This window comes from Cololabis saira, chromosome 2 (genome assembly GCF_033807715.1).
Source record: "Cololabis saira isolate AMF1-May2022 chromosome 2, fColSai1.1, whole genome shotgun sequence".
Lineage (NCBI taxonomy): Eukaryota > Metazoa > Chordata > Actinopteri > Beloniformes > Belonidae > Cololabis > Cololabis saira.
Genome location: NC_084588.1, coordinates 45,052,358 through 45,071,361, shown reverse-complemented (window position 1 = coordinate 45,071,361; position 19,004 = coordinate 45,052,358). Strand labels below are relative to the sequence as shown.

The 19,004-nt window shown below is 40.2% G+C and overlaps 1 protein-coding gene across 2 annotated transcripts in view; it reads left to right on the top strand.

Annotated features, from left to right (window-relative positions):
• The window catches only part of LOC133464384 (protein unc-13 homolog C), a 149,747-nt gene that overhangs the window by 80,221 nt on the left and 50,522 nt on the right, over window positions 1-19,004 (top strand). For both annotated transcript variants that reach the window (XM_061746318.1, XM_061746309.1), the window contains exons 16-17: window positions 2,662-2,795; window positions 5,483-5,568. In XM_061746318.1, the coding sequence (XP_061602302.1) occupies window positions 2,662-2,795; window positions 5,483-5,568 (220 nt within the window). The remainder of the gene's footprint in view (window positions 1-2,661; window positions 2,796-5,482; window positions 5,569-19,004) is intronic.

Below are 19,004 nucleotides of genomic sequence, written 5' to 3'. Positions count from 1 at the left end.
CCGTATCAAGTATTAAAGCACATATTTCAGCGTCTGTTGTATGCTCCTCTGAGGCTTGTTAAATACATAAACCTAAAACCCAAAACATTCAATAATTGATTAGATCATGTTTCATTTTTAGAGGAATCTTTCTTTAACCAGGGGTATATTTTGCACCAGTCTGTCTTTTTGCATCCTCGTGGGAGGGTACAGCATGTCCCCACATTCTACAGCCACAGGTTGCATATACTGTATTTCACTGTAGGGTCGTATTACTGCAAAGCACTTTGTATACAATGCAGATTTTTCCGTGGGCGAGTCTGAGCCAGGCTCCGTGTTTTTATCTGTGTAGAGCGAGTCTTCTGGCCCATGCTTTGGGGAGGCTCCTCACGGCAGACGGGGCGACCGGGGATGGTCACCCGCTAACTGCCGAGCAGTCCGGTGACACTCCCTGTGTGATAAACAGATGGCACTGTCAGTGAGAGGTTTTGGATTCAACACATTTCGCTTCAACATTGTGGCAGAGATATTTCCAACAGACAAATGCACATAACAAAATACCCACATTCTAGGGCTGGGTGATATGGACCAAAAGTCATATCTCGATATTTTCTAGCTAAATGGCGATACTCGATATATATCTCGATATTTTTTCTGTGCCTTATTTGGGGTTTCCCCCAAAGCATTATAGCATAGCATCTCTGTTAGCATCATTTTTTTCTGAGGCAAACCCTTAAAAAAACAGTCAGTTTTAATACAAAGCCTCGTGCCAAATGTCACACAGGTACCTTTGTTAAAGGAGCTTGAGGCTGTTTTTTTTATTTGCAAAATGTAATGCAAGTCGGTCCCGATTTTCCCGCGCTGGGCTGCGGATGTGACGTCACATGACGCTGCATGCACGTTCTCCCCGTTCTCCTGTGCCGGCTTCACTGTTGGCTGCAGTACCCCCAACGGCCGTTTTGGTGAAGGGTGGCGATAGAGAGTCTCATTTCTTAAAAGGAGCCTCAAGCTCCTTTAACAGAGGTCTGCACAATATCAAAATGTATAAAACAAATGAAATAAAAATAAACTGCCTGCATATATAGAATAAAAATGCTTCTTGAATAAAATAAGACAAATATCCCTTTCCTGCATAACAATTAAATTAAAATACACTGTAATTAATACAATGTAGACAGTAACAGGCAGACTTTTCCACTGAGTTTGACAGTTGTGCAAATAACAAAACATTTGTGCAAATCTCAAATAAAACATTCAAGTCAATTTGTCACAAAATAAGCTATATCAAAATCATAAAAAAAAATGTATTTTTTTTTTTTTTAAATCGATATAAACGATATTGTCTCGTACCATATCGTGTTTGAAAATATATCGATATATATTAAAATCTCGATATATCGCCCAGCCCTACCACATTCCCAAAGACGCCTCTACGATTCAGTGAAAAGGAGTCATCCTGAAGATTTCAGAGTTGGTTGATTTGATTACAGACCTTTTTTTCAGTGATGCACCTTGGGTTATTGTGTACACTAAACCACTTCGATAAATTAAAGTGCTTCACTTTAAAGTACTTCAGTGATTCAGCAGCTCCGTGGGTTATTTGTCATTTCCGCCAAGTAAACTCATCTTGAGACAGTCTGAATATTTTTTTCCACTTTACAGTTATCACCTGTGTTTTGTGCTCAATGCAGCACTATACGGTATTTTCCTGTATCACAGCAGGCCTGCGTGAGAGATTTGGTTGCTCTGCTGAAGAACCTGCGGTGTGCAACATGTCGTTCTTCGTCTAACAGCTGCTACGCCGTAACTCACCATCCATCAGTCCATCCATTATCCCATAAGTGGCTATAAAACGTAAAGTGAATCCATTGTCAGGAAAGTCCCTGAAGTTGTACTGTATTTGTTTTAGGCAGAAAACAAATATGAGTCCATCTCACTCATAGTTAAAGCTGCCTTTTTTCCTTATGTAGGCGTCATTCAGGGATACGTTAACAAAAAGGCAGCGAGTAAGACTAATATCAGTACAGACAGTTTCACAGACAGTGCACAAAATCACAAAAGAGAGTGTTTTTCTTAATTGTCATTGAATTCAAAACCCTACAGAATAATAAGTGAAATATAATAAGCAAAGTGCATGCTTGGTAGGGTTTTGGTGGTTTTCTTTTTTTTTAATACCCTGGTAAAGATTAAAGAAGCAAAAAAATACCCCAAATCTCCACAAAAAAACTAAAACCTATTGTTATATGCTCTTTTTTCTGTATAATTATCCAATAAAAGATTTCAGTTTTTATTGATTGCAAGTTGTTTTTGTAATGAAGTCATAACCGCGGTGGCCGTGGTGTGCCGTTATTTGGTTCCCGCGACCAGCCCAAATGCTAGGACAGAATTTCTGGGCAAGATAGTTAAAATACAGTAGTTGAGATTATGAGAATTTGAATCTTTTGTAATATAATGTAGAATTATATTTGGTAATAACTCTTAATTTAAAGTGTTTTAATGTTACTGATGTCATAGTGCAGACATCCAACCATCCCTTTGCATCGATTCTTGTACTTTTGCTTGACAGTTTAACTGTATATACAAATTGAATGAGTAGTAAACATCCCACTTTTACTTTTCCTTTCATTTGAATCTTGGTATGATACACACTCATCCTCGCCATCTGACTTTCTTCCTCCACAGAGCCGGAAGCAGGATCTTCCCAGAGAGGAACAAGGTCCATCCATAAAGAACCTGGACTTCTGGCCAAAACTCATCACTCTCATGGTGTCAGTAATCGACGAGGACCGTACAGCCTACACCCCAGTCATTAACCAGTACGTCATCCTTAACTTTACTCTGAATACTTTTCACCAAATCTGCTTTAACGCATGTTCAAATTTAGCCTAGACTAAAATCTTAAAATCCTTTCAGTGCAAACAACCATAAAAGTGTTATAGATTATCTTATAAACAAAAACGTCTATGAAAAGTGCTATTCATAAAAAGTGCTTCTTGTTTAAGAAAGGGATTTTTTTTTTATAAATAAACAATAAAACACATTGCACCACACACAACATATTTTTTTTTATACTGATATTGCACAATCTGTATTTATGTCCATGAAGCTATATGTCTGTGTAAAATAGTCCAGAATCCTCCACCTCAGGGCGGCGGTGGAAACACTGAGGTGAGGGGGGTCGTTTATAAAGCTGTAGGTCTTTCTGAGGGAGCTGGGAACGGTACAGTTCTTCCAGAGGGGGGAAAGAGAAGCTGATGATCTTCTGGGTTGCCATGGCGACCCTCTAAAGTACTTTCCTCTCAGCGAGCGTGCTGATCACAAACCATACACATATGCTTTGTTTCACGCTTGCGTGTGTAGATTTTGTTTAGCATTCTGACGAAAACGCGACAAAGACGACTCCACAGACCCTCAATCCCAACCACTAAAGGTCACAAGCCAATGTCCTCATAGCCCAAGTCCCAATCTTGGGATAAATATGGAGGAATGCAAGAGGAAGGGCATTTGATGTTAAAAAAGAAAGAGACCTTCGCCAAATCAATGCGCAGAACACAATGATCCACTTTGACGGCTCCTAAAGAAGGGAAGACCTGTGGACCTGCGCTCTAATAACCATCCACATTTACTTTTTCACCTCATACTGTAAATGTCCCATTAGATATGATTGCCCTTTCCGTAGCAATAATGATATTTTTACTGTTCACCCTTTTTTAGGATCATGTGATCAGTTAAAGATGGAAAATGTAAATTGGCTTCTGACAAGTTCTGTCAGTGTTTTGTTTTTTTTGTCAGTGTTTTTTTTTTTGCGATGTGCAAGTGGCCAGTGAAGCAGCAAAAGTAGTAAGCGGTGACAAACGCTGAGCCGTAGTGTGGGCAGATAAAAAGGCAGTGAACTGCTGTTGGATTACATAACAGATAAGACATTTGTTTGAGGGGAAGAGCTTTCGCTCGTGGGAATGGAATTATGGGAGAGGAAATGACCATGTAAATGATGTGTTTGAATAAATAATCAAAATTCATCATCTAAAGAAAGAGGATTGTTGCTTGCCATAAAATAAGATGATGTATGTTCTGCGTTCCTCATATGTACTCCGCCTCTTTTTTTCTTTTTTGTTTTCCCCATTCTCGCTGATTTACGATATTTATTAAGACTCTATTTATGCCACAAGCGTTCTCGCTCTCTCCTACATTGATAGATGACAGATTTACTGTATAATATTCATGCTTGATATTTCTACGTCTTGGTCAAGTTTCAGAGCAACAACAACTCTGTTTGTTAGGAGAAGCTCATGAGTGGCTTGTTTTAAAACAGCAGGTTCAGCAGCTGGAGGGAAAGAGCTGTCGATCCCCTGAGAATATTAACCTGAGTCTCAAACCTCCAGGAATTTTTGAGACTCTAAAATAGGGCTGGGTCAAGAATCGAAATGTCGAGAATCGATTCGATTCCGATTCTTAATATTCAGAATCGATTATCATGATTCGATTCGATCCGATTCGATATTGATTTGGCTTAATGTTATTTAAAATGTTTTTTGAGCTGTTACCTGAATTATATGACTGTAAAATAACCAGTGAAATAATAATTTCACAATAATTATTGTGAAATAACTAAGAAATAAATAACTTTCAATATCCATTTAAAGTGCAAAAAAGAAAGAAATTGCAACAGTTCATGCAGTAAACAAATCATTTTAGCTTATCTAATTTATTCTGTCACCACGCACACATATTGCCATGAAGCACCTGGCATTTTTCAGAAGCGTCATGACAAACTGTGTGTCTGTCGACTACTGGGATGAAAAAAAAAAAAAAAATCGATCTTTAGACATAAGAATCGATTTTTAGGAATTAATATGATGATTTAGAATCAGAAAATCGATTTTTTTCAACACAGGCCTACTCTAAAATAACCTACTGAGTTTATTCCATGACTGGAGATATAAAACTGTATCCTGGACTGGTTTTTAAAAGTTAAAAACACTGAAAAGCTTTTGATCATCCATCCAGACATGAACACTTGGGCTGGAGACTCCTGCTCACTCTAACTGGGAAGAACGGAGCAGTCTCGGGTCAAAGTGAAACATTTCCAGATAAATAAACCTTTTTTCGGGCCACCCCCTTGTCATTTATACATTTCCTCCCATCAGTGCACAGAGATACAAATAATTAAACCGCTGACACCTCACGTTCAGGCTTTGACTGAAAATCCATAAGCATTTGAGACAACACATTACTTGCCAAATAGGTTGCCACCCTCCGTTGTCTCTCCTCAGCGTTGCCATTTCCTCCTACACTTTTTTCTCATCTTGAGGCGTGCGTCTCAATTCCGCACCAATTCGGCTAAGTTAAGGAAACGGCAGGGGGATTGATTAGGAAATGGGCCGACCACATCCTCTTAGGTCATTTACCAGAGACCCAGACTGGTCCGAGCCATCAGGCCGTCCACTCTACCGTGGCCTAATACGGAAATGAGCCTGACTGGAATCTTTTCCAATCCCACCAGGTTTCCACAGGAGGTGAGTGTGGGCAAGATCAGTGCAGAGATCACGTGGAGCCTCTTCGCCCTGGACATGAAGTATGCAATGGAAGGTGAGTCAAGCTGCACAGGCATGTGTGTGTGTGTGTGTGTGTGTGTGTGTGTGTGTGTGTGTGTGTGTGTGTGTGTGTGTGTGTGTGTGTGTGTGTGTGTGTGTGTGTGTGTGTGTGTGTGTGTGTGTGTGTGTGTGTGTGTGTGTGTGTGTGTGTGTGTGTGTGAGAGAGAATGAATGAATGAATGAATGAATGAATGAATGAATGAATGAATGAATGAATGAATTTTATTTTTGTGTCATGTCCGAAGACCCATCCCTTACAGCAGTGTCTCCCAACCTGGGGTCCGGGCCCCCCCTGGGGGGGCGCCTGAGATCTCTGGGGGGGGCAAAACTTTGTCTGCTTTGAAATTATGCAGTTGTAAAAATTATATTTGCGAATGAGTCATTCATAAGACATTGTTAGGAATAATTTATGAATGTCTTGAATATCTTTTGTGTTTTTTATACACTGGTGACAAACACAGGAAATTGTTTCATTCCTTATTATTATATCATTACTCAACATTTAATCTACTCCGACAGGTTGTTAAAGGAAAAATGTTTAAAAATGTTGGTCTCATATTAGGAGACATTTTTCAGAAATATTTTATGTCCTTTTATGTCGTTTTGTGCGTATTTTATACATTGGTGACATTGGAGAAAAACAAAGTCATATGTATACAGAGTAAACCAAAGAGAAATGTATCAAAAAAACATAATTAATGTTCATTTTTATCAATTAAAGACTATTTTGGTGCTAGTACGTACGGGTCGGGGGGCCCGGCTGGTCTTAGACACAAGTAGGGGGGGAACAAGGAAAAAAGGTTGGGAACCACTGCCTTACAGGATTCTAAGACACCAGAAACAGAAAATCATCAATACACAATATCACACGCACTTAATTGGGAGCTGCACAATGTACACCGGAAAAACAAAAATAAATAAATAAATAAATCAAAAACCAGAATGGATATTTTTACATATATGTTACTTTTCTTCGCCTATCCCACGCTTTCTCCAAATAGTCAGCAAGTGCAAATACTTTATGATCAAAAATCCATTTGAGTCTCTCAGCATCGCTTACCCACATCAAATCCAAATTCTTACACTTATCAAATAATTTTTGACGCAGCTCATGATACAGAGGACAATAAAATACAAAATGGAACTCATTTTCAATGTCACACATGTGTGTGTGTGTGTGTGTGTGTTTGAGGGTTGGACACATAGTTAAAACTATCTAAATTGATTTTCCAAACTTCCTGCTTCCTGGCAAGGCTGATCCCAGCTGGAATATGAGTTACCTGTTAGTGAATTAACAGTTAACTCTGTCAGTGTTACTCTGCCGTGTGCCGATCGTTGGTCGGTGCCGCACTTTAGTTCCTTGGCCGCGTCTCTCCCTGTGGTCAGCTCTGCTGCCTGTCTCGATTTCCTGCCTGTGCGCCATCGATCCCCGTGAAAGAAAAAGAAACTTCTATTAATCACCATAAGTAGCAGCTCAAAGGCGACGGTCAGAAGCAGGTGAGATGTTGGGCTTTTTTCTGGCTTCGCCTGTGAAGTCCAGGAGCTCTCGCGGGGAGTCATACGGAAAGTGATTTCATGGGCATGTGAGGCTTAAAATGGTTTACGGTTTAGTGGGTGAATTAACCGTGCAGGGGAGAAGGCGGAGATGTTTGCTATTGATTTAAACCCACTACAGCTGCGGAGCTTTTTGAAGCAGCACCTCCAGTAGTCAGTAGCAGGATGCTAATGGTGAGTCAGTGTTGGAAGTCTTCTCCTAAGATATATTATTATAGTGGACACACAGCAGCAGCTGCAAACACGTGCACTATACTGTGCAGTAAATTGTGCATATTTTTTGTCTGTCCTTCTTGTGATATACACAGTGTTCAATTATATTACTTGGTTAATGCATAATGAAATTTCTCTTTATTGTGTTGGCCAAATCGATAAGAAGCAAATTTTGCACATGACCGAAGTGACAACTCTTGCATGAAACGAAATAGCGCGGTTCTCTTATCTTCACGCACCTTAAAAGTATGTAAAACTATCATGTTGAACTAAATTTAAACATAAGCTTCAAAACGAAAGCCATATTTCATCCCCCTTTTTCCTCGAAGAGACCAAAGTCTTGAATCTCAGATTTGTTTTTGTTGCCACAGAGAGAGACGCTTCCCGTTTTGTCATGTGCTTTAACTTCACCCGCTTTCTCGGTCTCACCTCCGCGATGGCGGCCAAGGCTTCCTGGAGGTTGTCTTTGAGGTTTGCCAGCTTCTCGATCAAACTCTGCAGGGAACGCGGCGCGGAGGTGGAATGCAGAGCAAAATCAATGGGGCCTGACTTGTAAATGAATGTTGAAGTAGTTCCACGCGAACGTGTTTGGGTTTACTTGTTTGCACTCGGGGAGTCAGCGGGGTGTCACCCTCGGTCGGGGTTTTGTTCTGAAGCTTCACTCAATTTGTGTCTTTAAAAACATGTTTTTTTTTTACGCTGTAACATTGAATGACAATAATATACAAGGTAACTAAGTTTATCTCACCGAACCGATACCGTCAGTCGTTTAAGGCTTTGTTTCTCTGAAACACTTTTTTTTTTTTTAAACTTTGTATATGTTTTTGATCTGCAATGAGGATATTAGGATCTCAAAAACCTTTTTCATATTTTGATTTGCGTCTCATTAGAGGGTCTTGCATACGCTACCAGAGACGTTCAATAAACGAGACAGCCCACTACGGTTGGGTTTCCTGTATCTGTGTCACGTGACTGCCACGCCCCTTTAGGAGACAGGAAGTAGGTCCTGAGTCTATTGAGTCCTATGGGAAAAGTGAACGTGAGCACAGATTATTACCAATTCCTTCGCCCCATAGTAACCTAAGTAAATATGGGACCCATTTTTCAAAAGCCACAAACCTTCTGAACATTCTGACACCAAAATGGCAATTTTCAGACCGACAGATTAGGAGAAAATGAACTTTGTTTGAGACCTGTCTCTGTCTGAGCAACGCACTCTCGCGAGATTTGGCTCTCATCGTTTTCCCATCGGATAAAATGAAGTTTAAAACTAAAATAAAACTTGCTTCTTTGCTTAATAATGGTGTTATTTTTATTATTTAAGTCTTTTTGGAAGAAAGTTGTACTGTATCTAGTGTTGTATGTTCCAAAACGATGTGGGGAGAGGGGCGACCACGCCCACTTAGGAGACAGGAAGTGGTTACCGTTTCATACCATTGGCAGTAACGGTAATGCGCTGTAACGGTAATGCGCTATCTTCTGTATAGAGGATCTTTGACGCTACCACTGTTGTTTGATTTGATGCTAAAGCATTCCTGCGTCTCCATGGCGATGAAAACCACTACCGTCACAAGTTAACCTTTATATCATTTTGACTGCTTTTCTAAAGGTGGTACCTTTTTGATGTCTTTTCTTTTCTTTCTTCTCTCAGTTTGGCACAGACGTGGTCATAGTTCAAAGTCATTTTGACCTCACAACGCGTTTTTTGGCCACAACTCAAGAATTCACACCCTAGTCATGACAAAATTTCATGCACATACCGAACAAGATAACTTAATGAAGTCATTCCATATTCAGAGTGTCAGAGATCATATTCATATTCAACAGCACAAAGGAACAAAGGAACTGATTGTGATGAGTTCAGGCGTGTGGTAAATGAACTGCATTGACGCAGAGCTTTCCTCTTCTTCTTGACCTCCCCAAGCACTTTTTACACTGTAATTCACACTTCCACATATACATGTTGGACATTCCTGCAGATTTCTATTGACGTTTCTTTTTCGATTCACACACAAACATGCTAATAAATTCCCACATTGCATCGGAGGCAGTGTGGGATTGAGTGTCTTGCCCAAGGACACTTCCTTATGTGGACTGCAATGCCAGGAATCATGTCAACGACTTTCAGGGCGGCTGCGTCTCTACTGGGTCCTTAACTCGTCGTAACCATGGTGATTGTAATGCCAGCTTGAACATTTTTGTAAAATTACAATTTTAAAAGTTATATCAACCATCTGCTGCTTGTTATCTCTACCCCCACATGGTCCTTATATATAATGTTTTAGTTATTTTAGTATGTTCCTACTTTTAGCTTTGTAGCTTCTACTACTGATTATGAAACTAGCGACGGTGGAGTGCAGTAAAAAGTAGAGAAGATCTACACTGCAGGATTATTTCTTTCTCCCTTAAGTAACTGCAAAGCTTTTACGGGAAGGCCCAGTTGCATCGTGCGGTATGCCATCTGTTAACATCTCCCTGCTTTGCATTAATATGATAATTCAGACATAAAAGTCAATCAGGGATGAAAAGGACACAGTGAGAGCAGTCGTGGCTGCGCGCGTTTTATGTGCACGTATCTGAGTCGGTGCAGCCGGACATGTGACCACCATTGGTGTCACTGACTGTTGTCGCTTTGGGCTTAAGTCGCACGTATGTGAATGCGTGTGCTCGTGCACTTTCCCCGAGGATGTCCGCGTTACCAAGAAAAGATAAGAATCGTAGTTGCACTCAAGTCGCATCTAAAGCTCTCTCCTGCTCCTGGAGCCTGGAGTCTCTCCTGCTGCTCTGCATCCTCCCGAGTCTTCCTGTCAGTACATCACCTCCCCCTCCACTAATGTTGCTCCACTCACAGCAACATTAGTGGAGGGGGAGGACGGGACTGCCACGCTCCTCATACGTGCACTTTATTTAACATAGTGCTCATTTCTCGCTGGTTGGAGTTGGGCTGGTTGTGGACAGACTCAACCGAAGTGGGTTTGACAACAGATAAAGCACATCATGATGAAGGGCGAGCACGCCCGCTGTAAACAGCCTTATCTGTTTTACTCTAAATAAAAGAAAGACAACATTGCAGATTTAAGAGGAGACTTTAGTCCTTCGTACCGGTGACTGATGCAATTTTCGTTTCATCATATTATCCGTGTATGTCTGTCTGTCTGTATGTTTGGGATGGGCGGTATGGACTAAAAAATGTATCACGATAATTTCTGGCATTTATCCCGATAACGATAAAAATGACGGTAAAAAAAATACCAATTCAACTTTGTAACCTTTTCAATTATAAATCTATCTCGCTCTCAGATCCGCCATGTTTGTTACACAAAAACGTCATCAACGGGAATTTATCCTTCTTTCTTTCTTTCTTTCTTTCTTTCTTTCTTTCTTTCTTTCTTTCTTTCTTTCTTTCTTTCTTTCTTTCTTTCTTTCTTTCTTTCTTTCTTTCTTTCTTTCTTTCTTTCTTTCTTTCTTTCTTTCTTTCAGGCTCATTTCCTTCCTTCCTTCCTTCCTTCTTCCCTTCCTCTTTTCTCGCTTGCTATACTGTATTTCTGTCTGTCCATCCTCTCCACTGCGTTATAAAACACCTCATAATCCACTTCTGCCGTTTTAAGCTTAGCTTATGCGCGACATCATTGTTGCCCACGGCAGCATTCACCAGAAGCCTCGTTACTGCACACGGTGTCACTTTCAGCTTAGTGCACACCTTTGAATCGTCGTAACTATGAGACATCACGAGACATGATTGTTGCACTTGGAAAATGGACAAACAGTAGGCAGTAGGGCTGTTTCTACTCTGATCACTAAACGCCAAGAGCACAGGGATTCCCACATAATCCAGATTTTGGGGACAGATTATGGGAGATTTTTCGTCGAAAGCTGTGAACAAAAAAGACCTTGTTCGTCTTTGAGTTGAGTACTTGCTTATTTTTCCTTTTCCTCTGCTATACCAAACATGTGGTAGTGCATTTCTCTCAGCAGTGGCACCACAGAAGCCTGCAGAGAGGAGAGAAACGTTACATCTGTGTGTTGATGTCACAGTTTGCATAAGCTTTAACACAGACAGATACGTGCATATATTTAGCATTTAACTTTGTAAGAGTTTTAAAAGAAACAAATCCCGAGTACGACAGAATGGTGGCCACAGAAGAGACACGAGTGCTTTTATGCAAATGTGAGCGATGAATTCAACAGATGTAGTGAGTCTGCAAAGATCAGTCGCAAATAATCATTTTCCAGAACAGTACTGGTTGAAAAGTAGTGCTGGAGCCCCGTGGAGTTAACTGGGTTCAACTCGGTTTCAAGGATTGAGGAGAAAGTGTTGCTGGTTCACATTTCCTCAGATTTTTCAGTTTTTTTTTTACACTGATTAAGTAAGATTAGTCCTTGGATTTATTTTTCCAACTCTTATCAGTGCAGTGTTTCAAGTCCTCCCAATCATACTTGCCAAACACCCTCAGGTTTTTCTCTTTCAGAATTGGTAAGTGAGATAAAACTGTAAAGAGGCTCTATAAAAAATACGCAAATGGGAATTGCATCTGCATGCGAAGCTGCATTTGTTTTATATAGTGGCCGTAAGTGGAAACACGGACGCTTGCCGCGTTCACGCTCGTACTGTATGTCGTGATGAGGCGGTGCAGGATATACGAGCCATTTCTGGCTTCCGCTTGTCTCTCTCATTCAGACAAATGGAAGTAACTCAGAGTGACCTGTTTACATAAGAGGGCACATAAAACTGGCAGAGCGGCTGACAGACACCCTGAAGGAGGCGGGCCAGAATGTCCCGCTTTTCTCGGTGTGTGCTGTTCTGCACGTACGTGGGCGCAGGCATGTTTGTGTGTGCACATTTATTCAGGCGTCCAGTCATACAAGTAAGTAAGAAGACGTGAATGAGAATACAAAAGAAGTATGCGTCCATCTGTGTGTGGATTTTGTGTACGCGCCCGCGAGCTTGTGCATTACTTAATCAAGTCTGTGATGAATCCTCTGCTTCCTGCTCCGAGGCCTTTGGTGCCAGCGCTGGTGCAGAAGTGGATGCTGCTAAATTTGGCATCTCTGTTAGAATCTCTGAATGTGCGAGAGGAGTAGGGGAACAGCGGCTGGAAGAGGAAGGAAGGAAGGAAGAGAAACGGAGGATTAAATAAGAGACGGAGAAAAGACGTGGGAGAATGGATGTGAGAATGGATGACTGGCTCCAGCTGATCTCACGCCTTCATTCACCGCTTCATCAATGCCTACACAATAAATGTTTTAAAAGGTCTGAATATTCTGCCGCTGGGTGTTCACATATACCTGTCTAAGTACAGCTATTGATTTTATCAGAAACACAAATTCAAGCCTTCACGCCTAGATTTTTATTACCGACAAATAGCCGAGGGGGATTCCTGAAATCGGCTCTACAAATCTTACCAGAACATAAACAAAAAGGTGTGACTTCAGGGTGAAAAAGAGTTGCCTGGATTCTGGAAGTGAAAGGGTGCGTCAAGAAGAGGACAATTAGTAGCGCTAGCATTCTACAGTACACGCTGTACATCCTCTGGCGGTGGTCTCTGGAGCATGTCATTAAAGGACGAGTTCCTCAGCAGCCCATTAACTCATCTTCAGACGGCTAAAGCATCTTCACTCCGCAGAATATTTTGATTGAATTTTTATAATGTAACTCAGCGCCGGGGCATTTCTTTCACAGAACATGTTCAGTGGGTATAGTAGATTGTTCTTCAACTGGAAAGTTGGCGCTTTGATCCACAGCTCCTCCACCTGTCAAAGTGTCCTTGGGCAAGGCACTGAATCCCACATGACCACATGCGGATATGCTGATGCCTGATCACAGAGAAAAAAGCAAACATACACTGCCTACAAAATGGACGTATACACATGTGAATCAGACGCACGATATGAGCGTTTGTGCGAATGATTGCAAGTGAAACACCTGTTAACACACTTCGTAGAGCTCGGGTGAGGTTTGAAATGTGTTATATAAGTACATACTTTCTACCCAGGGTTATCTATAGCTCCACTGGGACTCTTTGCACCGCAGTAGACCAACCCTTTTCACAGTATCAATAGCGTTTATGAAATACTGAGGCTTTGTTTTAACCTCACCAGCAGTGGAGTCTTTTCATACATGGAGATCCCATAAATGCTTTATAAAGTCTCTCCAGTAGAAATAATACTTTCTGTCATTCTACTGAAAAAAAAGTCATGTTTTGTAATAACCCGTTGCATGTTTTCTTACTATCGGGGAGAGAAATTCTCTACTGATTATGGACAGATCACAAGATGTTTCCTTATCATTTGCACATTTTGCAACCAGTTCGGTTTTAACACTAGCGAAACACAGGTTTGGTTCCCACTTCATCAGAGGTGTCAAAAGTATTCACATTCATTACTCAGGTAGAAGTATAGATACTAGAGTTTAAAAATACTCATACTCAGTTTCAACTCAAGTTTTTTACTCAAGTAAAAGTATAAAAGTACTGGTTTCAAAACTACTTAAAGTATAAAAGTAAAAGTAATGTAAGGGGGAAAAAAGCCATTATGGACAAAAGCCATTGAAAATGAATGCATCTTAGTATAATGCAAATATATTAAAGAACCATATATGTGAACTATTGAGCATTAACATGTGTTTCAGAGAGCAGGAGATATGATGACTAGTTGCCTATAAGTATTGTAATGGTGCAAAAAGTCAAACTTCAGAGGCATGTTATCATTTATCCTAACCTTTATTGGAATGTACATCCAAGTTTAGTTGCAGGAATCTGAGGCAACGGATGTAAGAACAAAACTGGACAAGAACATCTGAAACAACCACAACCAAATTCACTCTATCCGGATGGAGCAATTTAACTGGATAGTTTTTTTTTAAAGGCCGAAATGAAATAGAGTAACGAGGCTGTTTTTAAAATGTAAGGAGTAAAAAGTACAGATAATTGTGTGAAAATGTAAGGAGTAAAAGTAAAAAGTCGTCTGAAAAATAATTACTCCAGTGAAGTATAGATAACCAGAATTTCTACTTAAGTAAGGTAACGAAGTATTTGTACTTCGTTACTTGATACCTCTGCACTTCATCATATTTTTTCTTGAGCCATTTTGGCGGGAGTGTCTCCGTGAGCTCTGCTACTCGAGTTGTGTCAGCAGGCCCCTGTGATTCAGCTTCGGAGGCCCGTGTGACAGAACTGGGTCAGGAGCCTATATGAATGGATTATGTCACTGAGAAAACTATGCTCGCGCCGGCTGCCATCCTCGTCCTCCGATCTTTTATCTTGAGCAAATCCATCCAACCCCAGACTCCTCTAGATATATTCACAGACGGGTTTTCGTAGGATGAAAAATGTGTGGTGAACTGCATTAGCTCATCGTGTCATCCACGGCATTTAAATCAATGAGCCGAGGATTGCGTGAGTCTCCTGCGAGTTTGTGTCCCTGTGGGCAGCATCACACAACATGACATCCTCACCAGGGACACGGAGCCTGCTCCTCCCTCGGGACAGCCCTCAGAGTTTACCAGGGCAATAATGCCATGTGCACGTGTGCTCAGCTCACATGCACATAGTGTGTGTATGAAGAAAGCTTTTTTCATACTCAAATACTCACTGCTGTGATATTTCTTTCCTTGATAAGAATATGTAAATGTGGCGCAGTGGGTTAAGCAGCGGCCCATATACTGAGGCTACAGTCCTCCTCCTGCAGCGGTCGCAGGTTCGAATCCCGGCCTGCGCACCTTTGCTGCGTGTCTTCCCTGTTCTCTCTCTCTACCCCTTTCCAGTCTGCGTTCTCAATAAAGGGCCACTAGAGCCCAAAAAAGAATATGTAAATATTAGACCCCAAATCGTTTATGTCAATGCCATGCTAATGATTGTGCACTCTAAAAACGTATTATTATTATTATTTTTATTATTATTATTAAGGATCATTATCTACTGTGAAATTTTTGTTGAATGAAAGACACTCAAATGCAGGATTTGGAGTCAACAAATTAAAATCGCACTAAAAAAAATAAAAAAATAAAAAAATGTACAGGACTGTTTCATAAAATTAGAATATTGTGATAAAGTCCTTTATTTTCTGTAATGCAAAAATGTCATACATTCTTGATTCATTACAAATCAACTGAAATATTGCAAGCCTTTTATTATTTTAATATTGCTGATCATGGCTTACAGCTTAAGAAAACTCAAATATCCTATCTCAAAAAAATTGAATATTCTGGGAATCTTAATCTTAAACTGTAAACCATAATCAGCAATATTAAAATAATAAAAGGCTTGCAATATTTCAGTTGATTTGTAATGAATCCAGAATATATGACATTTTTGTTCTTTTTAATTGCATTACAGAAAATAAAGAACTTTATCACAATATTCAAATTTTCTGAGACAGTCCTGTACAGGGAGGAAAAAGAAGGAAGAGGCTGACAAGTGTCAGGTGAAGACATGCAAGAGACAGAGGGGGAGGAAGGGAACAAGGACTACGAGATGAGATGGGGGTGGAAGTGTTGCCTCATGACAGCATCTTTATTCAGTTTGTTTGTTTCTTGTTACATCATGTGACAGAGGTCCAGAGAGACTTAATCAGGTTTCCATGTAGTTAAAAATGATGGCATGTAAGGACTGATGAGTCTGCTTTAAAGCCTCATTCATCATCCAGTGTTTGGTCGGACCAACCCAACCTATAATAGAACAGGGTTTGGTTTATCAGATTGATTCACCGTTTTTAAGATTGTTTGTTTCAGAAGGTTAGATTATCAATCTCGATGTCTGACCAGAGCTCTAATGTGGGACACATCATGAAGGATGTGATGGTTATGTGTTCAACAGTAACGCATCTATTCAAACATTAGTGTCACTACCTATCAATAATGAAAACGCCTTATTAAATGATCGACCAAAGGAACTCATTTTTCCTGCAGTATTTGAAGAGTGTAGTACAAGTTCACACATAAAATGACACCAATATCACACGGCACAAAAAAATGCAGCAGCTCAACAAGATCACAGCTTGGTAGTGGCACCCGCATCTGTTCGCTGGATAAGAACTGGGAAAGGAGTCAACGTATTTACGTATTCAGTGCATCTGAGAGGCTGGTGTCACCTGCCTCTGTGGTTGTGTATATCTGGACAGCTTCAATTATGTATCAGCCTGGCAGTGGCTCCACGTATCTTTTCTTTAAACTAGGGACTGGCAGGTGGTACGCATTAGGCCTGCCGCCTCAGTCAGCTGAATTGAAGGGAAGGTATTCTTACATCCAGCTGAGTGTTGATGAGGCCATATGTGGACTTATTGCCTTCTTTTTGTTGCTAGAATTTAAAGAGCGAAGTGAAAATATGCTAATGTATCATCAACACTGTTATTATCATATTCCATTAGGGGTGTAACGATATAGTAATCTCAGGATACGGTACGATACACGATATTGAGGTCACGATAACGATACGATATTATAGCAGTATTTTTTTAACAACCTTGAATGAGGAACATATGACTGGAAAAAAATTACAAAAATAATTCAAAATAATGCTGTGCGTTTGCCCTATTGTTACAGTTTGTAATGCTTTATAACTGTTTAAGTTTTAAAGAGCAAGCCAGGCCAACCATTTTCCACAAACTGAACTAAAAGTAAATGTCAGGTTTGCATTATGCATCTTCAGTTTCATACAAGTAAAAATATTTTACCACAAAACTGAATATTTTCTCTTGTGTATGACTTTTTTCAACTAAAATTAAATAAATAAATAAACTATGAAAAGTCCCAAACTCAAAATGCAACACGACTGTTATTTATCTTCTGCCAGAGCTCAGAGCTTCACATGCTCCAGCCTGAGGCCGTAAGGTGAACCCCGCTATCGTTTCATCCCGCTCCCACCTTTGGGTACGACACAATCTTTACATCATAAAAAAGATTGATTCATGCTCGCCTTATAAGTAAAAGTTTGAAGCTCAAAACCCCCCGAGAGTCCCGGGATCGGCACCGCAAAACGGTACTAGTTTCTTCTGAGTGTAGTAAGATTTTGGTCCGCGGGTCGAGGCGCGGTCATCACGTGATCCCGCTGCAGCAATAGGATGTTACTAGTAAACACAATATATTAATATTAATAACCCAATATCGCGCTACAGTTTGTCACCTCCACGACACGTATCGCAACGTTTTTGTATCGCGAAATTTCGTGGCACGATATATTGTTACACCCCTATATTCCATCAAACATTGCAGCAAGAATTTAATTGGTCTATAAGCCGGGATTTTTTATTTTATTTATTTCTGAGCGGGCGCCGATATGCATTGGCTACAGCCTAGGGCTGACTCCGGGCTTGTGACCCTTTGCTCCCGTCTCTGTCCCTCAATTTCTGGTTGAGCCAATTTCAATAACAATCACTAGAGCCAAAGAAAATCTTAAAAAAAAAAGTCTCACCTTCCCTTATTTGCATGCCTTTACTGTACTGCTTCGCCTTTCTGCAAACTTTCACTGAATTCATAGCGTGTTAAAGCATATTTCAAGGTCAGAAGTGCTGCTCCTTGCCTTCCCTCCATGTTACAAAAATTGCACCCATCTATGTACGCTCATACATGGCACTTTAAATCCTTTTTCAGACTTATTTCAAATGGTGTGAGAAGCCATGTGACGTTATCAGGAAGCCATGTGGGGATTTGCAGAAATCAGCACCGCTGCACAAATACAGGATCTGCCCTCTGGAATACCAGATTATAGTTTGTTTAAAAAAAAAAAGAAAAAATAAGAGGATGACAACCATTTTTGAATGAATTCATACTGTCCCTGATGTTGTTTCAGTGGAGAAGAAATACCGGTTACCTCCAGCATTTCCAGTCAGAATTCTCAATATTAAAAATTTAAAACCAATTTCAGCCTCAGTATGAAGTGAGGCAGCCTCTGCATGTTCTAATGTAGTTATTTTTTTTCTTTAACCCGCTCCCTAGTGCTGCATTTCCCTCAGATTTTCTCCTTTATTTACCAGTCACACTGGACCCGATGAATAGAAAATGAAATCCACTTTAATTTACTCAGACTGTTCACAGAGGGCCCTGTTATGCCAATCTGTTATTGTTCAATCGACAAATGAAATAATCCTGAAACCATATGAAAGGTAAATGCTCTCAGGAACTCTAATACGTTAACTTACATCCGTTGCTGAATCATAGATCTGCAGTACATTATAAAAACATTTGGAAGCTCACAATTTCCGTTCCACGATGATCATTTTTATTTATGTCTATTTTCAGCTGGTCCTGTCGAGCAGTGACTCAAATCATGATTTTAAACAAAAGTTGTAAGGAAGAACAATAAATATGTGACAAAAGCATTAAACTATAGCAGAGTACGATTAGATTAGATTAGATCTTTATTTATTAGTCATTGTTATATAACAACAAAATTAAAAAGTGCCATCAGTCAGTGCTAAAGAACAAACAGATAAATACCATCACATACTAATCACATACAGTACAAAACACTTTCACGCAACACAAAATAAAACAAATAACGCAGAGCTACATTCACAAATGCCTCGTACAGGTTTACTATACAAAGACAGTTCTGGGCTCTGAATAAGTGTGACAGTTTAGTTTTTTTTATCTGTCCCTTTTAAGATGTGTTTACCAGAGGAATTACTCAAAGGCAAACCTGAAACACTTCATTGTTGGTTGTCCTCGTT